The sequence below is a fragment of the Myxocyprinus asiaticus genome, chromosome 48 (assembly GCF_019703515.2).
Source record: "Myxocyprinus asiaticus isolate MX2 ecotype Aquarium Trade chromosome 48, UBuf_Myxa_2, whole genome shotgun sequence".
NCBI lineage: Eukaryota > Metazoa > Chordata > Actinopteri > Cypriniformes > Catostomidae > Myxocyprinus > Myxocyprinus asiaticus.
Window position 1 is genome coordinate 7,597,683 of NC_059391.1, and position 15,055 is coordinate 7,612,737.

The window sequence follows — 15,055 nt, forward strand, 5'->3', positions numbered from 1 at the left end:
TCCTATCATTATATATATATATATATATATATATATATATATATATATATATATATATATATATATATTTAGCCTTGAATTTAGCAGCACTAAATTGCTAGCTTGGAGTCTGTGGAACTGGACAAAATTTAAAACTCAATAGCATATTTTTATTGTTATTATTACTAATAATATTGGTAATTGGGATAATTAGTTTTGTATCCTTCCCACTAAATTAACTACAAAATAATAATAATAATAATAATAATAATAATAATAATAATAATAATAAAATAAAATACAAATCACACTATGGAATAAATCACAAAACTGCTTCAGAAATGGTTCAGTATAAATAGTTATATTTTTATTAATCCGACATTCACTCGTTTAAGAAGTATAAATATAAAGTTTAACACAAGACACAACAAGCTAATGTTTCAAACAGGCATAATTAAATACATTAAATGTTCGTTCATTTTCCTTGCTTTAACAAAACAGATCTTATTTACACATGTACAAAAGTGGTCCTACTTTTTCTGAAATACGATTCTCTCGTAAATAATTAGGAAATAAAAGGTGATGGTGACAAAACATACTCACAAAGGGAAACATATGGTCACGTGGATACAATTATATAAATAAGCATAGTGAAGAAACTCACTTCTGCTGATCTGCTGACAAATTTTTCATAATGGAATTTGATGTTTTCCACAGCATATAAATAAAATAAAGAATAAAAAAGCGCGAGCGAAAGAAAGAAAGAAAGAAAGAAAGAAAGAAAGAAAGAAAGAAAGAAAGAAAGAAAGAAAGATCATTCGTTCCTAGTTTTCCAGCAGTGGATCGAAAAGGTCTTACTTTAGTCGTTAAGATCGGAATTGCCATTTTTATTCTGCTGAATGTTTCTTTCAGATTGTCTTTTTAAATTTGCTGAAATGTTGTGAATCTTTATAGCACTTGGTAGATGGGATCCTGAGTCTTCTGTTGGGGGCAGTTGGTCGGGGAGGGTGCAGGGACCCCGGTCTCACTCAGGACAGACCCTTCCTGGGGAGAACACGGGCTTCCGTCGGGCCCCTCCGGCAAAGACAACACGGGACACGCGGGGGTCTCCTTGGAAATTCTCTCCACGATGCTGGATAGGCAATCCAAACTCGACACCACTGCGTTTTTATTATTCCGTGCATCAGCTGTAATAAATAAATAAATAAGAATGGATTTGAACTTTTGAGTTACTCAATGTCACAACAAACACAAACTACATTTACGCTTTTTTTTTTTGGATAATGACATTGGATTTTTCTGGGTATATGACGTACCATTTGGCGTCTCGTTGAAGTAAGAGCTGTCATAACTGTTCCTTCTTCTCGACTGACATGCGGGACCCATGAAATCCATCTAGAAAAGAAAAATATATATATTTAACCTGAATAAAAAATAAATAAATAAATAAATAATAATAATAATAATAATAATAATAATAAAAACGACAAAGAATACGAAAAATGAACGTAATTATAAAGCTGTATTTCCCTGAATGCTGAACATGACGCGATGCCATGGTAATATCATGATAATTATTTAGGCTAAGTGCATTTTCCTTTTTAAACATTTGTCTTAAATACTTAAAATATATCAGTTAAATTCATTTAATCTCGTTGGAAAATTACTCAATCAAATTTGATGGTAATTTGTTATGAAATCAAATGCTTAAATCTAAAAAGAAAAATAGTTTTTTCGAGTGTGAATTTTTCCCTATTCCAAAAAATAACATGATATTAATGAATAAATACAGCAAACAATTTAATGCAATAAAGAAAAACTGGCTATAATAAGCAGCCTATAAATAGGCTATAATATGCAATATAGTTTATTTTATTGTAGTTTCGGTTACTGTATTCAATCTTTAACAAAATTAAATGAATAAAACGTTAAATATCTAAGGATTTTTAATTCAATTTGATGGAAATTCATTGTCAAATGGAAATGCGTCAATCTTACAAATAGGCTTAACGTTTTTTTATTTTTTTATTTTTTTATTTATATTTTTTTAATTATTATTATCACTAATATTTAATATAAAACAGGCCTATAATGTTACATAAACATGTAATAAAACCTCTTACCATGCCATCAGAGCAGTTGGATCTCGGGCTGGAGGCGTCTGAGTCTCCACTGTAATGTTCCAGAACTGGGTAATAGTTTTCTTCTTGACCCCTGAGCAGCGCCTGCAGAGACTCAATGTAACTGATCGCGTTTCTCAGAATCTCCACCTTTGGCAGCCTCTGGTTCGGGTTGGTGGACGTGCATCTCTTGAGGGTCTCGAAAGCGTCGTTCACTTTACTCAGTCGCCTCCTCTCCCGCATGGTCGCGGCTTTGCGGCGGTCAGCATTAGTGGTTTTTCTCTTGCAGGCTTTGCATGCCCACAGCAGACACCTGCCGGCCTGGTGATGCCCGCTGGGCGCCCGGACGTGCTCGTCCTCGATATGGTGATGCTCGTCGGGCTTGAGCAGGCTCACATGGACGAGCCTGGGGTCCAGGTCTTCGAAGAAATGCATGTCGTTGGTGTTGAAGCAAGGGTCATCGTAGAAATCATCAGCTGAAGGGATGGGGAACGGAATATCCGACAACTCCATCAAAATTGTTTAGGGGGAAAAAAAAGACCTACTTGGAGTAATCTTGAATGATTCCCAAGCAGTATTATAGATCTAGAAAGGTTTTTAAGGATATAGGAATATTAAGACAAGTTCCTTTCAATCTTGAAACAAGTTAATGCTCAAGACAACTGTTAGAAGTCGCAGGTCCTTTAAAAGTTACTTCACTTGTACCCTTCAGGTACTTGTTGCTGGTAAGGGAGCATGGCCAGTTTATATAGCAGCTTAGCCGGGCCGGGGGCGTGTTCTGGATGTGACTGTTTGACCAATGAACGTGTGCACCGAGAAAGAGGGCGGGGTTTTCAGGGCCCAGGACTGCAGCTAACACAGTGTCATAAAAATGTTAAAATGATAAATGCGTTTATAAATAATCGTTAAAGTTGTTCTCATCACATTGGTTCTGTTGTAAACTGAACTCAAATACAAGTTTCAATGAGATGGAACTGACAGCAAATCCCAGTTGTCAGCTTATCATAAGTTAAAATCCAATTTCCTAAATTTTCCCATGCAGGCCTACAGAGTACAATAGTGACGTAAGTTTCGATTGCAAAAGCCAAAACACTGGAACACTTGTAATAAATGTATTAAATCTGAAATACTTTATACACTCACACACATACAAGAACAGCATTGAAAGAACACAAATAGTCTACAAATAGCCTAATATATATATATATATATATATATATATAATGCAAATTCTGCCAGTGAAAGTTAATTTGGTTCATGATGTATTTATGACGAGGCCCATTTTATTGAGCGTTCCTTACAATAGCCGACACACACACACACACACACACACACACACACATACACACATAAACACACACACACACACACACACACACACACACACACACACACACACACACACCGACATCACAGCTCAACAAAAGGGGGCGTTATTGAGCCAAATGAGAGTTCAAAGCTCTCCATTTTCTGAAGAAGGCATTTTCTGCAGTTTGGCTTATTCTTTTTTTTTTTTTTTTTTTGCCAGAATCACCCACTTTTTATTTTTTCATTTTTACGTTTTTAATCACACACACATTTTATTTTTAGAGGAACAACTATAATTACACAATTACCCTGATAATTAAGCGTCAAAAATAAATATATAAGGATACATTTATTTATTGAGGTACTTTTGTACAGTAAATAGAACAAGACTGTAAAAAGGTTCTTTGTGGGACAGATAAAGGAGGAAGCGGGAGCCGGTTTCCACAGTCCAGTGAGTCACTCTTTATTATCAATAAAACAGAAATTGCTTTTCAGCTTACACCAACCAAAAGACTGCTTTTCAGCAACAATCAAACCAGAGTGAATCAATTCAGGGGTGGACCGGGGTGGGCCTGGGCCAACCCAAATTAGACCTAGGCCCACCCAGAATATTAGAGATTATTCTTTGACTTCAAATATATATTTATAAAATAGTAAAAAAAAAAAAAAGAATCCAAAATTCTGATTTCTGCAAGTGTGAAAGAACCGTTTGATTGTGCCACTTCTATGTTGTTAAGGAAAATTTGGTAAAAAACATTTAGGCGAAAACTTGTCCCATCCATTTTTACTGAGGCCCACCCAAAAGTAATTTCCTGGCTACGCCCTTGAATCAAACACCCTTTATAACAGCCACGCAGTCTCTGGTAGGTATCTCTCTCCTCTCTCTGTGGACTAGGCCGCTTTTATCTCCCCTGTCTCTCACTGCAAACACAGAACAAGTCATTAGCCACAATTCACCCCAGGTGGAAACCCTTACTGCTTCCTCTCTCCCTCAGGCAAGACCTCTACCGTGCCCCCACCTCCACAAAGACTTAAAAAATATGGGCAGTGCTGGATAATATTCAATGGTCAAAGATTTCAAAATGAACACCAAACATGGATTGTAAATTATTTTATTAAAACAAAATCCACACACAAAATACAGAAATAATTACAAATAACACTTATAAATTGGTGCAACACACTCTGCGAGCATTGGTCAAGAGGTCACCTACGAGCTTGAACTTTGGGACGAGGGGCTGAAGGAACTGACTTTTGATTATACTGGCAGTATGAGGATCTCCACACTCAAGCACCAATTGACTCAGCTCCGCCAAAATGAACAGCTCCTCATTCCATTGGTTCAGCATGAACTCCAGAGCAGGAAGAACAGCACTCACCTGTTCAGTGCCTGGCCTCTACACACACACACACACATACACACACACACACACACACACACACACACACATACACACATACATGTTGGTCTACCTATCATTATGAGGACTTTCCATAGACATAATGTTTTTTATACTGTATGAACTATAGATTCTATCCCCTAACCCTAACCCTAAACCTAACCCTCACAAAAACTTTCTGCATTTTTACATTTTCAAAAAAACGTAGTTTAGTGTGTTTTTTAAGTGATTTAAATTATTGGGACACCAGAAATGTCCTCATAAACCACATTTATAGCATAATACCCTAGTAATTACCAGTTTGTAACATAAAAAAATTGTCCTCGTAAACCACTTAAACCTGCCCACACACACACACACACACACACACACACACACACACACACACACACACACACAGGGTTATTTCAATAATAAAAAGTGAGGATATCTCATAGACTTCCATTGATTTCATAGCAGGTTAATGATATTTTATATCCCCTAACCCTACACCTAAACCTAACTCTCACAGAAACCTGTGCACATCAGTAGATTTAAAGTAAGATTTGGCCGATTTATGGGCCTTTTTTTACCAGTGAGGACCACCTAAAATGTCCTCACTACTGGGTTTTGAACAAGTTTCTCTATATTAGTGAGGACATTTTAAAAAATTTGGCACTCAGAAATATAGTAAAACCTGTACACAAACACACACACACACACACACACACACACACACACACACACACACACACACACACACACACACACACATCGACATCACAGCTCAATTAGTCAGCAAACAAGTGTTAACACTCATAAGAGCTGCTGTTTTTATTAAGAACAATTAAACAAAAGAACATTGTACATTATAGAATGGATAGTTCTAGTCCTGAATTCTGATTAGTCAATATAGTGTTCCAGCTGTGCTAAAATACCATGATATAGTAAGTCACAACATAAAACACTGGCTTAACATATCACTGGTGAATCATTATTTTTATTGTATAGCAATGGGATTGTCTTTTAGCAGGAAGTTACAAAAAATTTGCTTTATAAAACAATGTTTTAATGAAAATTTGTGTGTATAATCATTTTTTATATGTACTAACCATTTAAAAAAGCAGTGAGGCACTTGAGGCCATGCTATTTTGTCAATATTGGGCTTTGAAGTCATCCATTAGGCCCAAACCAACCTAGTCTCATAGAATGAACGTTACAGTTTTGCAAACTGACTTTTACGTGCTGAATTCTATGTTTTACTGCAGTTTCTTGGTGAAATTAACACTAGAAGTGCTACAACAACTGTGCGTTTTATTCACTTTCACACAAATCATGACTATTACGGCTGATAATGACTTTATAAACATTTATTTATCACACACTGATATGTTTTGATATTGAAACATTTTTACTCTAACGCATCATTTGAAAAACTATACATTTTAACGCTTGTATTACAGACTCACCTACATTTACACATTTATTCCAAAGTGATTAGCTTCTGCGGAAGCTCACCTGATAGAGTATTGGACTTTAGACTCGGAAAAACGCGGTTTGAGCCTAGGTAAACAAGCAAGCTGACACAAAATAATGTGGTTGCTTCAGGAAATGTGCTTTAATTTCGCATTTTGTTTTTGGACACTATGGGTTAGGTTTAGGTATTGGTTAAGGGTAAGGATGTCTGTTTTGTGTCAACCTCTCATTTGATTTTAGATCACTATTTGTTAGGTTTAGGTTAAAGATTTAGGTTAGGTTTTACTCATTAAAACCTCCATCTAACTTTCACCTTAAAACCTCGACTGATTACGACACCATTTCACTCACTTTTGGCACCACCCCCCCCAAACTGGACATTTGGGAAACTGCAGCGCAATGTGTCATTACTAATGTAATTTCGTTTTGCAAAAATATTTGTGATATATGTAATATTTATGTCATCAGGCTGGCCCAAACTGTGTAAATGAACAAAAAGAGCATGCAGTTGTTTCACAGTGTGCACAACCATCACCCAGCACGGTTGGACGATAACAAGGTGTTCAAAATGGACTGATGGACCCTCACCAGTCCTAGTCCGGATCAGTTTTACACAAATCATAAAAAGCAGGGATGGGTGGATGGTAAAATAAATAGAAAGTACAGAAAAAAGATGAGAGGACGCAGTGTAAAGTGACTGCAATGCTAGTGCCAATCCATCTGGAACTACAATTAATGCACTGTCCTTCTGCCTTCTCACATTAATCTCCCCAATTTTCCAGAACTCGAGGGAAACATATACCATGAAAGGCATTAAATGGGAGATCTCTGCAAAGCACCCCCTGTGGGTTCACCCCCATCTCTCCGTGTTCTGCCCTCTATCCCCACCCCAAAAGCTGCTGCCCCATCCAGCCAGCCAGGAGCCCTTATCAGAAGTGATATCTTTAATTTTTGGAGGAAAATAATTTTTTTATTCTTATTATTTGTATTATTCTTATTATTATAACAACCATTTAATGTTTTGAAAGTCTGCATGTGAACGCTGACAGAAGTAACTTCAAGCCAAACCCTGCAGCATAAGTAGGTGCTGTTTCCTTTAAGAAACATCATGGTCAACAAGTTTGATCATATAGCTTTGTCTTATAGTATATAGTGGCCTTTATTTTTATTTTTATTTTTACAAGTTGGTTTGAGAGTTACTGTACCTGGAGGTTCTTTCAGCAGAACATTCCTCCACGCTGGGACAGGTAATGCAGCATTGCCTCTGCCCATTCTTGTTCTTTCACAGATTCCAAATGGAAAAATGCTGCTACTCTCGGTAAAGCCAAATCATTATGCTAAATATGTTGGCCTATAAGACAACAAGAAGAGAGGACAGCTCTGATTTTAAAGCATAATAACAGGAAAACAGAGTTGTGGTTTTGCAAACCACAATTTCCTCAGATGTTTCCTGTAGCAAAAGGGTTGAGTTGTATTGAGTATTGAATTAAAATAGAAAAACTGTTTTTTATCAAAGCAACAAATCAATATCATTACATAATATTTACAGAAAAATATATCATATGTACAGAAAAATGTTTGCAACATTGAAAAGAAATGCAACTCTGCAATACAGTCTAATACTTTAAAATAAGGTGCATTAGGTATCATATGAACTAACAATGAATAATATATTTCTACTGCATTGTTAATCTTGGTTAATGTTTATTTATTAAAGCACAATTGTTTATTGTTCATTCATGTTAGTTTAATAATGCATAAACTAATGTTAACACAAACTTATTTAAATAAATATTTATGCTTTTAAATTAACATTAATGAAAATAAATAAGTGCTGAAAAAGTATTGTTCATTGTTATTTTATATTAACTTATGCAATAAACTAATGTCAAGTAATACAACTTTATTGCAAAGTGTTACCAAATATATAAATGATTTGGGGCTGTTCGTTACATTAGTACTCTGCAATGCAATGCAACTGTGCATGTTTACTGCAAAGTTTTCATCTACCAGCGCCTCCAGTCTGTAAGAGACCTCCAGAAGTAAGGTGGAAACACTCAATAGACTTTCCAACCCGATCTCATGAAAAGTCGTACATAATTTACGAGTTGGCTATTTTGTATGGTCTCGCACGATGTTGTTCGCATAAACTCTTACGAATTCACCACGTACAAATTCCCGGATGTCTAAAGCAGAAGTAAGCGTGAGTTCCGCGCATGAGGCGTTAAGGACATACTTATTAATATTATGCCCTTACTCAAACCCCTTATCTAAACTTAACCAATCAATAGAGTTTGTAAACATGACAGGAAGCTGTTGTGTGTGACAGAAGCAATGATGTCCAGCAGCGTCATTGGCTGTAGTGAAAGTCGTAGGAGTTCAAATGAGTGCAGTTGCATGATATCATATGAATTACTCAAATTGAGAAAAGTTGTACGAATACTGACGTTTTCGCCGTGAGAGTGTGTTGGACTTTCCTTCACAACAGACGGAAGGTTTTGCTTCGCCTGACTCCCGACAACAGAAACATGTGTTTCACAGAGAGGGAGATTGGTTTTTATTTTCTTGATTTTCGGTTCAGACATGTTTACGAGGTAACGGTGCATGAAATCTTAGTCAATACTGTCCTAGACGAATGTGTTGAATCTGCCTTAATATTATTCTTTACACCGCAGTAAAGATAGTTTGCCATTTGAAACTCAGACGTTGGCTATAATCCCGCTATACGCTGTCATAGACATGCAAATAATGTTGCATGTTATTCTTCAAGATTTGTGAATTCAGATGACATCATCCTCCGCTCTGCAATTGGTCGTTTAAATTCTAACACCTAGAAGACTGAAACCACTCTCATCTTGACCAGTCTGATTTGTGAATTTTTTTCACAGTAGTTTGTCTTCCTGTCAACCCTTTTTAAGTCCATGAGTCGGAACGGTGACAAATAAGCGCTCTTCACTTTTCACTCTTCACTTCCACGCAGTCTGGTTTCATGCAAATTTACTTGTTTTAGATAGAGCCTAATTTGTGAAAACTTTCACAATCACATTTGGTCACATTTGATTGTATCTTTGTTGTGTTTTAAGCCAATAGCAAAACAGTATTCTGCGCTTGCGCACCGAGGTGTTGAATGCGATAATGGCGATTGAGCAGTAAAGACGTGTTTGAGCATATCTCCGATCTGAGTGTTTTTCTTACCATCTGTGTAAGTGTTAAAATGCAATAGAATTGGCGACGAGATTTGAAAAGAAAGTGTAGTGCAGCAAAACCACAAAAGAGTGGAAATATTTGTGTCTGCCCTAAAACAAAAGAAGAATAAGGAAACGTCTGGGTGTGTCGGACAAATGGATGCTTTTGACAGTATGGTGGAAGACTGGGCAACGTATGTGGAAAGAGTTGAATAGTAGTGTTTAGCCAATGACATCGCGGATGAGAGAAAAGTGTCCGTTCTCTTGAGTGTAATGGGTGCGAAAACATACAACCTTTTGCGCAGCTTAACTGCACCAGTAAAGCCAGCGGAGAAACAATTTAAAGAAATTGTGGACGTGCTGCAAACGCATTTGAATCCAAAGCCCTTGATAATCGTGGAACGCTTTCGCTTCCATAAGCGTAACCAACAAAAGACAGAATCAGTATCTGAGTACATAGCTGAGCTCCGGAGGCTCGCAAAGCACTGCCAATTCAGAGATAGGTTGTCTGACGCGCTCAGGGATAGGCAGTGAGGGCACGCAAAAGAGGCTCCTGACTGAGAGAGATTTTACTCTGATCCGAGCACTAGAAATTGCCGTCTCTATGGAAACAGCTGTGAAAGACGCGCTGGAACTGCAAAGAAAGGCGACAGCTGAATGTCACATAAACAAATTTGCAACAAATGGAAGTGATAAATGGAAGTCCAATATGTTTCAGATGTGATAAAAAGTCACATGACCCTGCTGAATGCTGGTTTAAAGAGAAAGAGTGCAGACAATGTCACAGAAAAGGACACATACAGAAAATGTGTAAAGCAAAACAAACCGAGAAAAAGAGAAGGACATTTGCAAAAAGAAATATAAGTGTAAATTATGGCATTGGAAAAAAGATGGCATTGGAACACTGCAACACATCAAAGCAAAGCTTACTATTGAGTGTGATGTGCAGCCAAAATTTCACGAGGCATACCCTGTACCATATTCAGTATGCCCAAAAGTGGAGGCTGAGCTAAAATGACTAGAAGAACAAGGAATCCTGTCTAAAGTAAACTGGACGGACTGGGCTACACCTATAGTACCAAATGTCAAGAAAAGTGGTGATGTACGAATCTGTGGTGACTTTAAGGTCACAATTAACCCAGTCCTGCAGGCAGATCAGTATCCATTGCCTCGCATAGAGGAAATTTTTGCATCACTGTCAGGTGGGCGGCATTCTTCATAAATCGATCATGCCCAGGCATACTCACAAATGGGGATGGAAGAATCTTCACAGAAGTACCTGACGATAAACATGCACAAGGGTCTCTTTCACAATAACAGACTTGTCTTCAGGGTTTCATCAGCTCCAGCTGTGTGGCAAAGAGCCATGGATCAAGTTTTGCAAGGTATTCCAGGCACACAGTGCTATTTAGATGATATTATAGTCACTGGTTATGATGACGACACTCACCTGGCAAACTTGAATGCTGTTCTTGCAAGGCTTGCTGAGTATGGACTGAGAGCAAACAAAAGTACATGTGAATTCTTCAAAGATTCAGTTGAATACTGTGGACATAAAATTGACAAGGGCAGCCTTCACAAATCTCCAGACAAAACCAATGCAGTTTTTAAGGCACCAAGGCCAGAAAATGTGAACCAGCTTCATTCATTTCTTGGTCTTGTGAATTATTATCACAAAGTTTTGCCAAATCTTTCCACAGATGTATATCCATTGAGTGCATTGCTGCAACCGAAAAGCAAATGGATGTGGTCCAAAGAGTGCGACAAAGCTTTCAAAACAGCTAAACAATTAATCACGTCAGAGACTGTGTTAACACATTATGACCCCAGTCTCCCTTTGCGTCTAGCTTGCAATGCTTCGCCATACGGAATTGGTGTCATATTGTCTCACAAAATGACAGATGGATCTGAGAGGCCAATCACATTTGCATCTAGGTCCTTGACTGCTGCAGAACGCAAATATGCCCAGATTGATCAGGAAGGCTTAAGCTTCTAGTGAAACACTAGATTCACACTGTGACGAGGAGGAGGGCGTGGCCAGGCCAAGAGGATGCACACCTGGCCCTGAGTTGCCCAATCAGCGGGAGAGAGATAAAAGGAGAAGCCGGGGACGCCAGAGAGAGAGAGAGACGCACAGAGCAGTGTTCGTGTGTGTGCACTTTTTTTTATGTTAAGTCTTCGTCACTGTTTTATTAAAAGTCTGTTGATTGTTATCCAGTTCCTGCTTCCTCCTTTCCCAAACAAGTAGAGATCTGTTAAACTGGTGCCGAAACCCGGGAAAGGAGGAAGGGCAAACGATCCGGGAGAACTCGCCGGTGCCGTCCGGCAGGAGACGGAGGAGCCGCTGCCGTCTGCCAGGAGGAGCCGTTGCCATCCGCCAGGGGACGGAGAACCCTCTGCCATCCGCTGGGAGGTGGTGAAGCGGCTGTCGTCCGTCAGGGTGCGGAGCAGTGGCTGAGGAGCGGGTGGGCGGCATGCCTGCGGGAGCCAAAGAAGAGTGTTTTCTTTTCTCTCTCTCTCTCCTCTCTCTCTATCTTTCTCTCCTACTTGCTCTTTCTCTCTCCCCCTCCCTCCCTCCCTTCATCTCGCTCAGATTCTCAGGAGGCGGGGAGGACCATCGGGTGGCGGAACGGCCAGAAGGGCAGTGTCTCTCTTCCAGAGATGGTGGGGGAGTAAGCCAGTCCGGATGGCGCCCCGGCCTGAATCGGGTGGTAGAGGAGTGTGACAAGGAAGCTCCCGCTCCCTCCTTTCCCAGATGAACAGAGATCCATTACACACAAAACTGGATTTGTGAAAACTTTCACAGATTGATTTTACTCAGTTTGATGGCATTGGTTTTTTGTTGACAAATTACATTTTTATATGAATGATACGTCAACTAGCTAGTCATTTTTTTAACCCTTGTGCGGTGTTCGGGTAATTTCTGACCTATCTTGATTTAGTTTCTTTAATAAAAACTGTATCCTTCATCTCGGTAGGCCAAGTCTTTGTTACTTTTCCTACATTTGCCATCTGAACACACAAAAAATTGGACTGTATTCAATGAGTTTAGGCCACGCAACAAAAAAAAGTGACACTCGTGGTGTTCCAGTTCATTTTTGACCCATCGTAGGAAATGAATGGGAAAGACTAAAACACAGAGCAATTACAACACTAAGCCTATAACTCTGATTTTCAGGTAAACTGTTGACTCAAGAATTCAAAAAAGGGATAAATGACAAAAATTGATCTGTGAAAAAAATTCACAAATCAGGATGGTCTATTTAAGCTTAGTGTGACCCATCTAGTTGGTCATTTTGTTGAATGGTAAGAAGTTTATTGATTTTATGGCTTAGTTTATGAATGATAAATGCTAATAAATGCTAATATGCATGAAACCATCAAACTGAGTGAAATCAATCTGTGAAAGTTTTCACAAATCCAGTTTTGTGTGAAAATTGTGTTTTTCTATCATAAATTTCATGTGTTTCAAGAATGTGACCTTTCAAAGCCTTTAACAGATTTTTCAGGTAAACTGTTGACTCCAAAACTCAAAAAAGGGTTAAAAGACAAAAACTGATCTGTGAAAAAACTTCACAAATCATGAAGGTCAATTTGAGCCTACTATGACCCATCTAGATTGTCAGTTTTAGGCCTTCTATTACTTTTATGGCATATATCCTTAATTTTTCACAATGCCAATATGCATGAAGCCATTAAAATGACTAAAATCAATCTGTTAACATTTTCACAATCCAGGTTTTTGTGAAACTAGTGTTTTTCTATCATAATTATCATGTGTTTCAAGAATGTGACCTCTCAAATCCTATAACAGATTTTTCAGGTAAACTGTTTACTCCAGAACTAAAAAAAGTGTTAAGAGACAAAAACTGATCTGTGTAAAAAATTACAAATCAGGATGGTCGATTTAAGCTTAGTGTGACACATCTAGGTGCTCATTTTGTAAAATTATAAGACGTTTTATTGGTTTTATGGCTTCGTTTTTGAATTATTCAAAATGTCAATATGCGTGAAACCATCAAACTGAGTAAAAGCAATATGTTAAAGTTTTCACAAATCCAGTTTTGTGTGAAACTAGTGTTTTTCTATCATTATTATCATGTGTTTCAAGAATGTGACCTCTCAAAGTCTGTAACATTGATTTTTAAGGTAAACTGTTGACCCAAGAACTCAAAAAGTTGGTTAAATGAAAAAAAAATTATCTGTGAAAAAATTTACAAATCAAGATGGTCCATTTAAGCCTAGTGTGACACGTCTAGGTGCTCATTTTGTAGAATTATAAGACGTTTATTGGTTTTATGGAATAGAAAATTTATTTAATCACAATGCCAATATGCATGAAACCATCAAAATGACAAAAATCAATCTGTGAAAGTTTTCACAAATCTAGTTTTTTGTGAAACCAGTGTTCCCTATCTGTCACTCACTCAACGTTGTGTCGATGTAGTGACACAAGGGGTCACCCTTGGGAGCCGCAAACACTCTGATCTTTGAGAAAAGGCCAGTGGGAATTGGCGAGTGGAATTTGTATGCCACTCCCCCGGACATACGGGTATAAAAGGAGCTGGCTCGCAACCACTCATTCAGATTTTCTCTTTGGAGCCGAGCGGTTGTATTTCACTGAGCTGAATTCCTCCGCCGATCCATTCACCTACAAACTGCTGGATTTATGGCGAATTTCAGCAGCTTCTCCCCCTCTGCACCGGTGGAGTGCAGAGAACGCCCCTGGGTGCTTCGGCAGACTAAAAGAGTATATTCTTCCTCTGAAAGAGTATATTTTCCTCTAAAAGAGTGGCACTTATGAGAGCATCTCTTTAAAGATGGCTTTCCGTTTGTGTATATTTCCTGGTTGCGGTCATTACCTCTCCACTTCTGACAGCCACGATCGCTGCCTTACATGTTTGGGCGCTGCGAGAACATGACAATGGCAACGTGCGGTCACGGCTTTCTTTCGTAAGCGGGAAAGCCACCCCAGCGGCTCCCCGCCTCGGTCCTTCTACCTACGGGTATGAGGTTAGCGCTGGGGGCAATTTGGTTGACCTCAATGGGAGCAGCTCCACCGGGAAGCCCCCCACGGACCTCCCATTCCCCAGCATGCTCGTCCACTCTCCCCTGAACCCTCGCGGCTCGATGATTGGTTCCTAGGCCCAGAGCACTGCTCACAGCCACGGCCCACCCCGGTCCCTTTCTTCCCGGAGGTGCATGACGAGCTGACGAGGTTGTGATGGGCATCATTCACTGCCCGGACCCGATCTTTCAGCTCCCCCGCTCTCACAACCCTCAATGGTGGGGCTGCCAAGGGGTACTCGGCAATCCCCCAGGTGGATAAGGCAGTTGCGGTGCACCTGTGTCCGCAGAGCGCTGCCACCTGGCGGAACCGCCCATGACTCCCGTCCAGGGCCTGTAGGCTTACATCATCTCTCGTGGCTAAGGCCTAAAGTGCCGCTGGACAGGCCGCCTCTGCACTGCACGCCATGGCTCTCCTGCAAGTACACCAAGCCAAGGCGCTAAAAGATCTGCACGAGGGTAGTTCTGACCCGGAATTGATGCAGGAGCTGCATTCGGCGACCGACTTCGCTCCCCGGGCGACGAAGGTCACGGCGCGGTC

The 15,055-nt window shown here is 39.3% G+C and overlaps 1 protein-coding gene and 1 pseudogene across 1 annotated transcript; both read right to left on the reverse strand.

The window, feature by feature from the left end:
- Positions 1 to 334: 334 nt before the first annotated feature.
- LOC127437713 (myoblast determination protein 1 homolog) lies at positions 335 to 2,794 on the reverse strand. The gene is made up of 3 exons (XM_051692806.1): positions 2,103 to 2,794; positions 1,296 to 1,374; positions 335 to 1,166 (listed from the first exon to the last, which is right to left on the reverse strand). The coding sequence occupies exons 1-3, from the start codon at positions 2,610 to 2,612 to the stop codon at positions 928 to 930; spliced, it is 828 nt and encodes a 275-aa protein (XP_051548766.1). The 5' UTR covers positions 2,613 to 2,794; the 3' UTR covers positions 335 to 927.
- Positions 2,795 to 2,855: 61 nt separating this feature from the next.
- LOC127437313 (ferritin, heavy subunit-like) lies at positions 2,856 to 8,847 on the reverse strand (annotated as a pseudogene).
- Positions 8,848 to 15,055: the final 6,208 nt, after the last annotated feature.